The sequence below is a fragment of the Nicotiana sylvestris genome, chromosome 3, assembly GCF_000393655.2.
Source record: "Nicotiana sylvestris chromosome 3, ASM39365v2, whole genome shotgun sequence".
In the NCBI taxonomy this organism is placed as follows: domain Eukaryota; kingdom Viridiplantae; phylum Streptophyta; class Magnoliopsida; order Solanales; family Solanaceae; genus Nicotiana; species Nicotiana sylvestris.
This window is the reverse complement of record NC_091059.1, coordinates 36,085,383-36,095,158: the sequence shown is the minus strand read 5'-3', so window position 1 is coordinate 36,095,158 and position 9,776 is coordinate 36,085,383. Positions and strand designations below refer to the sequence as shown.

At 30.5% G+C, this 9,776-nt stretch overlaps 1 protein-coding gene across 1 annotated transcript; it reads left to right on the top strand.

The window, feature by feature from the left end:
* Positions 1–4,933: 4,933 nt before the first annotated feature.
* On the top strand, positions 4,934–7,333 carry LOC138887240 (uncharacterized). Its single transcript, XM_070168964.1, has 4 exons — positions 4,934–5,508; positions 5,936–6,486; positions 7,022–7,204; positions 7,317–7,333. Exons 1-4 carry the CDS (start codon positions 4,934–4,936, stop codon positions 7,331–7,333), a joined length of 1,326 nt encoding a protein of 441 aa, XP_070025065.1.
* Positions 7,334–9,776: the final 2,443 nt, after the last annotated feature.

The window sequence follows — 9,776 nt, the reverse complement described above, 5'->3', positions numbered from 1 at the left end:
TATATTATCTAATGTTTAATATAATTATATTGATAATAGAAATTATTAGCATATTATTTGCTTAATATTTTTTTCTGTTAATTCTTTTTGTAATATAATAGATATATATATTTTATTACTCTTGAAAATACTTTTTTAATTTTTAATTTTATTATATTTTTCTTAATAATATTGTTTGAATTTTAATGAATAAATAAACATTTTATTTCATAAAAGAAAAACAAAAATGATTTTAAAAAATGAAATAAAGAAATTAACTAACCTAAACCAACCCTCACCCATGTTTAAGTAGTTAATTTAGGTAGTTAATTTTTTTGTAAATTTTTAATAGATAATTTCTTTGTTATTAACTAATTATGTCATGTGGCTTTTTTTTCTAGGCTACCACTTGGATAAATGTGGTACTTTTTTCTTTGGCTTTTAATAATATATAGATATAGATATAAATATTGATTTGAATTAGCAATTTTTTATTTTTTATTTCGATTTTTATTATAAAATAATTTTAAAGTTCCAACTTTGTTGTAGCTTTGTCCTAAAAATCTACACTATACACACACACACACCACAATATTAGAAAGAAACTACTCCACAATTTTAATCAAAAGGTTTTTTTATTTCTTTATTTTCGTTTTTTTATTTTAAAATAATTTTAAACTACAACTTGAAACTACTCCCCAATTTGAATTGGTAATTTTTTATTTTTTTTATTTTATTTTTTATTGTCTTTGAGCCGAAGGTCTCCCGGAAACAGCCTTCATATCCTCTCTGGGACAGGGGTAAGGTCTGCGTACAGTCTACCCTCCCCAGACTCCACTGGTGGAATTTTACTAGGTTGTTGTTGTTGTGTCATTCTTTATTTTAAAACTCCAACTTGAAACTTCTCCCTGATTTGAATAGGTAATTTTTTTCATTTTTTTTCATTTTTTTATTATAGCTAATTTTTTTTATTTAAAAATAATTTTTTTAACTCCAACTTGAAACTACTCCAACCCAATTTGAATGGGTAGTTATTTTTTTATGTATTTACATTTTCGTTTTTTTTATTATAGCTAATTATGAGATATCTATATTTATTAATTCAAATAAAGTAATCAATTATTAATATATATATATATATATATATATATATATTCATTTTTTATAGATATTTAAATTAAAAAATAATAACCAATAACTAATTATTAACTAAATAACTAATGAGTAACTAATTATGTCATGTGACTTTTTTTAGGCTGTCATTTGGCTTAAGGAGAGGATTTTGTCCTCTCCTTTCAATAATAATATAGATATTATCCTTGTACCATTCAGAAGCTTTTTAAGTACTATACTTTATTTGACATTCTTTGTTTATCATAGTAGTTTAATCATTTATTAGTTCCTAAATGATACTATATTTGAATTTGTAATTTTAATTTAGAGATTATTTGAGTGATTGTAAATTTTTATTATCAATATAATTAGATTTAATTTAATTTAAGAAAATTCAGAAGAACGTGAAGATGTTAAAAAAGGTTCAAAACAACTATATAGCATATTATGACCAACAACATTTTGGGTCCTGGTTCTAAACAAACTTTAAATAATTAAAAGTAATAAAATAACTTAACCCTGTCAATTTCTCCATTGTTGTTGGCGTCAATTATGTGTATACTCCAGTGTTTTATTACAAAAAGTAATGATTATTAAATGATAATTCATGCTCTTTCTTTTTAAATAACAAGCCGTTTAAATTCGATTGATTTATGTAATGGCAATTACGCATGCTATAAATTTTATGTTCAGCATATGGTCAATATAAAAGTTAGCATTTTATACTCAAATTTTTCCTTTTAATGTTTAGTTTTGAAAAAATAGTGTCATAAAATTAAAAATTAATTTGTAAAGACACAAAAAACTATTTCATCCAAAATTTCTAGTGTACTTTTTCCATGAATTTTTTTAATATCTTAGAAAGAGATATTTGGCTTACAAACGGAAATTTATTTTCCCTTCTTAGGCTAGCACTAACCCAAGCGAAGATCTTTGTAATTTACGGTATTTACTCTATTCTTCGTATTCTTATTTTATTTTATTTTTCACTCTCTTATTTAGTCAATAATATTTTGACTAATATGATATTTCGCATTAAATAATTAGCCCTTTTTTTGTATGGATAGTAATTATTCCTTTACCAGACTTTCTAATTTTTTGTAATTCTTTAGACCATAAACTTTGAAAAAGAAAAATACTTCTTGCTGCATTATCTTTCAAACTTCAATATAGAATGAAATGAGAACTTCAACGCTCTCCGGTAAAAATATGAAAGGTATCAAATACGTAGTACTTTAGCACATACATATTTATTAATGACAATAGAAATTCAAAAATATATCTATAAAAAAAGGAGGATGAATGAATTAAATAATTAATGCTCATAATATTATTTTTATAATAGATGTTCTCATTTTAAGTTTTTTTTTCCTTTTCAAACAATTGAATGAAACGGAAAGGTAACCATTTTTCTATTTTGCTCTTTTATAAAATATAGTTTCTGGCAAAATTGTTGAAGCTATATAGCGTTATAACATTAATGATTAACTTGAATAATTATTTTTAATTAATAGAATATTAATTGGATCATATATCAAGTATATTATATAATGATAGACTAAGTTTAGTTATAATATAATCATAATATTAGATAACTTAAATCTGAATACAAATAAGTGTGGTAACTTTCTTTCAATCTAAATCACATAAAAATTTTGAAAAGTTGAAAAATATGTTTTCCTACTTTAAATCTCATTTTATTTTCAAATATTTTCATAGTACAAAATAACAATTCCTTTCCCTCTTAATTTTTTCTGAAGATTTTCTTAAAATGTTTCTTCTTGTTTATAAAATGACATTCCTTTTCCCTTAATTTTTCTAATGATATTGTTAATTTTTCCTTGTTTAACGGAATGATGACACTCCTTTTCCTTTTTCTCGAAGATTCTCTAAAATATTGTTTGTGGTTTGATAATTCAACAACTTAAATCCATCTACACATTTTTTTTTTATAAACTAAATTTAACATTGAAGTGTTTCCCAAATTAAACTTTAATTGACCCACTTAAACTATTGTGGCTTTCAAGCTAAATAAAAATATTATTAGCTGTGATGTTTATGATGCTATCCATTTTAATATTAGCTATTTTAGATGTAGTCATGATAAAGAAAAAGTTCAAACTGCAATACCACAAAATTTACATTTAAAAACTGAACTTTTTTAACCTTTGGAACTATGCAAATTTTTTAAATTGCAAACAACACAGTTTTGCCTATTAGATTAAAGACCAAAATGACAATACATGGATAAAAAAAATAATAAGCATCAAATAGAAATTCATTTTGTCTATAGCTTATTTAAATAAATCGGAATCAAAAAGTACAATAGGTAGATTTGTATGGTATATGACAAGATTCCAGAATGAATATGTAGCCTACCTCTCTCTAATCTCTATTCTATCTCCTAACATTATCATGTAAAATGGCTTTTGCTGGCATTTCTCAGAGGTTTGCTAAATTTACTAAAATTTTATGAATAATTAGAGTTAGTAAAGAGCTAAATAAGAGATAAAATTATACTCCAAGAGTTGGCATTTGAAAAGCTGTCATATTTATCTCAGCAAAGAGATCCACATATTCAAGCGGGTCCCAGATTTTCTTTTTCTATGTTAATAGAAGTGGTAGTGTTTTAAGAGCCTACAAATCGGTAAAAATAGCGCGGTATAGCCAGTTTTCGGACTGGTCATTCAAAAATAGCCAACATTTACGAAGTCAATGAAAAATAGCCATTATTTTACTGCAACAGAGACCGGTCCAACATAATATACTGGAGTTCGGTGCACCTGTGTATGAACTCCAGCATATTATGCTTGACCGGTATACTTTGCTGACTCCAGTATAATATACTGGAGACTGGAGCACCGATGCTCCAAACTCCAGTATATTATACTGGACAATTATGCTTGCTGGAACTCCAGTATATTATGCTGGAGTTCTAGTGTACTTATGCTGGAACTCCATCATATTATGCTGGAGTTCCAGTATAAGTAACTCCGATATAATATACTGGTGTATTTTCCGGGTTTTGAATAGTATTTTCGCTCAAATTTATCTTTACATGAAAAGTGGCTTAATTTCGATTACTTTTGAAACTGGACTATTTTTGAACGACTAATTGTAAATCTGGTTATTTTTGAATTTTCCCCCTACAAATTGAGCGTATGGAAGAAAAATTCAAATGGGCCCAGTATTTTTGCAAAGTTGTCCACGCGTGATTTATTATTGACTTGGTTATTTTGTCCATTCTTGGAATAAAGTTAAATCTCTATGGTTTTTTGTAAATTCACATGATGGAAGCTCCTCTCAATTATTAATAGGGGGAAAAGACAGGAGTACCTATAAAAGTGAAACTATTTACCCTGCCCTACCCATTAAAGAATTCTACCCACTAAATAATTATAATCTCCTACCCATTTAATAAATAAATGGGAATATCAAAATAACTACCCCACGCTTAATGCCCTACCTATAAAAACGCAAAAGCAGCTCAAAATTTTAGAAAATCAGCGCACAAAATTGAGATTTCCACCGACATTCCCTAATTTGAAGATCACTAAGTGTGAAAAAACAGATCGAAGATGTTGATTCATATCTTCTTTTCAGATTTGGATTTCGCTGTTGTTTTCAGATTTTGATTTCGCTGTTGTTTTGATTTTGATTTCGGAGCTAAACTTCTGAAGTTTAGCTGAAAATTCTAATATAGGTTTGGAGATCTGGAGATCTAGAGGTTTGATTTCGAAAAATCTGTTGCAGCTATATACTGTTGAAATTTCGAACACTGTTGAAATTTGCATTGTTGAGATTCAATTTTAGACATAAAAGTGATTATAACTTCAGAATCATGGAAAATATTCTAATTCTGTTGCAGCATAGTGGAGAATGGGATGATAACAATAATTTCATAAATTTTCATGTTGATGCAATTCTAATAAAGACCTCTTGGAAATTTGAACAACTTCTCAGAGAAATTGCAAAGCAACTGCAAAAGGACAGTAAAACAATAGTTATTCAGTATGCTACTGCTCAAGGATATCCACCAATTACAATTTGCAGCGATATGAGTGTTAGTGTTTACATGGAATTGAAAAAATCAAATGCAGGGATGACAACACTTCCCCTGTGTGTGTCGTTTGCTAAAAACACTATAGCTGCAAGCACCTCCAGTTTCGATGTTGCTCCAATTTCATCAGAAATTGCACAATTTGAAAGCACTGATATGATTACTACGTTTGATGTGCAAGAAGGAGATGACGCCATTTTAGAACTTGATGATGCAAACATCATAACTGATCAATTTCATCAAAATGTTGAAAAAGGACAAATTTATGAAGACAAGAACTTGCTGGCTCTCGTTATGAAACAATATGTCGTTAGAGAAAAATGTCAATATCGGGTTCATAAATCATGTCCAAGAAGGTCCGTCTGCATGTTTTCAAGTAAAAAACTATGTGATACCTATATAGTATATAAGTATGTTAAATCAGTATACTATGCGAGTATGGAATTGTATTGGTTTGTCTGTGTTTTTTATCAGTGATACTGGTATAGTATATAAGTATGCTATATTAGTATACTATGCGAGTATATAACTGTATTGGTTTGTCTTTGTTATTATCAGTAAAACATAATACCAATATAGTATATATGTATGCTAAATCAGTATACTATGTGAGTATAGAATTGTGCTGCTTTGTCTATATTTTTTATCAGCAAAATATGATATTGATACAGTATATAAGTATACCAATAGAGTATACCATGTGAGTATATAATTGTACGGATTTTTGTGTGTGTGTTTTTATCAATAAAATATTATGCATAACTGTATTTGTATTATAAATAGGTATATCCTTGAATGCGTGGATGAAAGATGCACTTGGAGACTTAAAGCATCAAGCCTGCGAGCATCAAATCTTTTCAAAGTGACGGATTTCAATTCTGTCCACAGTTGTTTAACTGATAAGAGATTTTGTTCACAAAAGCAAGCTGTCTCAGCTTTTGTTGCAGATGTGGTACAACATAAACTTGTTGACCCGAAAATCATATATACACCAACAGATATCCAGAGAGACATCCAAAAAGCATATGGTATGGACTTAAGCTACATGCAAGCATGGAGATCAAAAGAAAAAATAATGCAATTATTGAGACTATCACCAAGTGAATCGTACAAGAAAATGCCAACATATCTTTATATGTTAGAGTACGCTAACCCAGGATCAGTGACACGACTACACACTGAAGGAGATGGGAGCTTCTTGTATGCATTCATAGCTATATATGCATCGATTAGAGGATGGGTCTATTGTAGGTCAACAGTTGTAGTTGATGGAAGTTTTTTAAAGTCAACATATAGAGGGACCATACTCACGGCTTCCACGCAAGACGCAGAGGGTAAGAATACAATCCAATTACATTCAATTAAAGAAACAAAAAATATTTTCAAATATTATATGATACCAGTATGGTATACAAGTATACCAACATAATATATAGTTGTTTTGCTACACACCTACGCGTACCTATAACTATACTACTATATGAAATGCTAAATTAATATTTTGTGTACAATCCAATTACATTCAGTTAAAGAAACAAAAAACATTTTCAAATATTATATGATACCAGTATGGTATACAAGTATACCAACATCGTATATAGTTGTTTTGCTACACACCTGCGCGTATCTATAACTATACTACTATATGAAATGCTAAATTAATATTTTGTGTACAATCCAATTACATTCAGTTAAAGAAACAATAAACATTTTCAAATATTATATGATACCAGTATGGTATACAAGTACACCAACAGAGTATATAGTTGTTTTGCTACACACCTGCACCTACCTATGACTATACTACTATATAAAATGCTAAATTAATATAGTGTGTTGTAATTGATATTTTGTTCTTTGGGTTTACAGGACAAATTCTACCCCTTGCATATGCAATTGTTGATTCAGAAAATGATGCATCGTGGGAATGGTTCTTCGTGCAGTTCAGAGGAACCTATGGACAAAGAGAGGGAATGTGCGTTGTATCAGATAGGCATGATGCTATATGGAAAGCAACTTCAATTGTCTATCCAGAAGTCCCTCATTGTGCATGTATGTTCCATCTGTGGAACAACATAAAGACAAACTTCAGGAAGAGCCAAAAACAAATCAAAGAAGTATATTTTGCGTTAGCAAGAGCATACACTGTTGAAGAATTCAACAGGCATATGGCAGAGTTAGAAGCTATTGATAGTAGAGTTAAAACATACCTGATGGTTATTGGATATGATAAATGGTCCCGGGCGCATTCCAAGGCAAATAGAACCATGACCATGACATCGAATATTGCGGAATCAGTAAATGCAGCAAAAAAGCATACAAGAGACCTCCCAGTTGTGAATTTGCTTGACTTTATGACAACATTGATTCAAAAATGGAATTACACCAATTGGAAGGATGCAGTGGAATCATTTATGAAGATTGGTGCAAAGTATGAAAAAATATTGGCAGATAATACTATCTTATCACAGACGATGACGGTATGCATTTTTAAAATCATAAAAACACTGCATGTACTGTATTTTTACCTTTTTACCTTAGTGATTTCACTAAACAACTGAATATTATTATTTAAGAAATACTATTACTTCATATAGCTAATGACTTTTCTTAATTAAAATTATACTAGGTGTTGCCATCAACTGAATTCTTACATTTAGTAATTGATGGCCAAACAAGAAATGTGGTGCGCCTATATGAAAGAAACTGCACTTGTGGGAGGTTTCAGCTAGACGATATTCCATGTCCACATGCAATGGCAGTTGTGAGCACGTAATTTTTGCCTTACGAAAACTACTCCAAAATAAATCAAAAAAAAAAAAAATTTCTTTTACTGTGTAATTTCTGAATTTGCGTGGTGTTAAATATTTGTGTTATGTCTGTAAATGTTTACTTTGTCATAATAAAAATGAAAATTAAAATAAAATACATGTTGCATGCATATAGGATTTAATTATGCATTTGAAAGATAATTTAAATAAAATCACAAAAAATATGCATTCGTTCTATTTTTAAATGTGTCGTTATGTGATTAATGATTTATCTACGTGTTAATGGTTATTTAAAGATAATTAGTATTATTGTAATGATAATTTTGTTTTTATAATTTTTTGATTAGGATTTTATTAATTAATAATAGAATAGAATAAAATAAAATAAGTTGTAAAATAAAAAATTGGACCTGGATTAAAATCCAGGCCCAAAACCAAATTACTCCCCCTTCAGCCCAATTCAGGCAACCCAGGCACCGGTCCAAATCAAACGAGTCAAAACGACATCGTTTGATTGTAGTTTATCAGGGACCGTTGGATCAAAGCCAACCAACGGCTGAGATCCCACGAACCTTAACCCATATCCATTACCCGACCCAGTGCCCCGATTCAGCCCGACCCCAGCAGTAAACCAAACGACACCGTTTGGCTAAGTGAACTAATCCTGGCCATCTATTCTCATTGATCCAACGGTCAAGATTAATCCACCCCACCCCTATATAAGGACCAAAACCTTACCCCAGCCCCCCTAGCCAAACCCCCCCTCCTTCCCTATTCATCGTCCCTTCCGAAACTCACCCCTAACCCTAGCCGCCCTAGGATCCCACCGCCTGAAACCCGGCGGCATCAACGCCGCCGGTCACCAAAATAACACCCTAGACTCCTCACCACTTCCTCTACACAGATCTAACCTTAGTTTCCTTCGAATCAGACCCCAACTCGTCGAATATTAAATCGAAGGTGGGTCTGAAAACTCAAACCTTTCCAATGGCTTCCAAAATAACACCATAGTACCCCCTAGCATGCCTCGTTATGGATCTGAAGTTTGTTTGGCTCGAATCATTTCCGAGCTTCTCGAATCTTCTTTTGAAGATTCGGACCAAACAAGAACAAACTCAGATTCCTCCCAAATTAACACCAAATGACCTTTAGGCTTCCCTCACCCTTGTGCCATCTTTGGTTTCCCTCGAATCTACCCAGAAGTGTTCGGATTTAAAAGCCAAAGTCTGAAACCCTAAATTTTTCAATCTTGGCATCTTTTCCACTTCAGACGAAAGATTGAGGTTTAATCGACCTTAGTCAAAGTATTTTCAGTAGAAAATACTTCGACTAAGGTCTGTTTGATTTCAAACAAAATCCAAATCCAAGTTGAATTGAATCCGGTTGAATTTGAAGGTTCAGAGGTAATTTTCTGTTTCTTATGTGTATTCTACGTATATTCTATGTTCGTTTCATTAGTTTGTTTAAATTTTCATAATTTTCTAGTCAATTCTGTTATACTGTCTCCTACCCGTCTATCTGATTCCAAATGTGAATTGTTTCTGTTGTTCGTGATTATTTACAATGTGAGTAATCGACTCGATTAAGTTCGTCGATTAGTTATATTGTGAATTCTCATTTATGATAATGCTAATTTAAACAGCCTGCTTCTATTGTTTTAGACTGATTATGGACAAATGTTGTAAATAGTCTACTGATTAATACTTGTCAATTAAATCATGTTTGTTTGCAAATCAGTAAATTCAAATGTATGATGTGTATATATTGTTTTCTGAACAGGGCATTGTCAGTATATTGACAATGCTCCTGTGTATGTTTGATCTTGATTCAATGTTTAAGTCCAGTCTGAATTG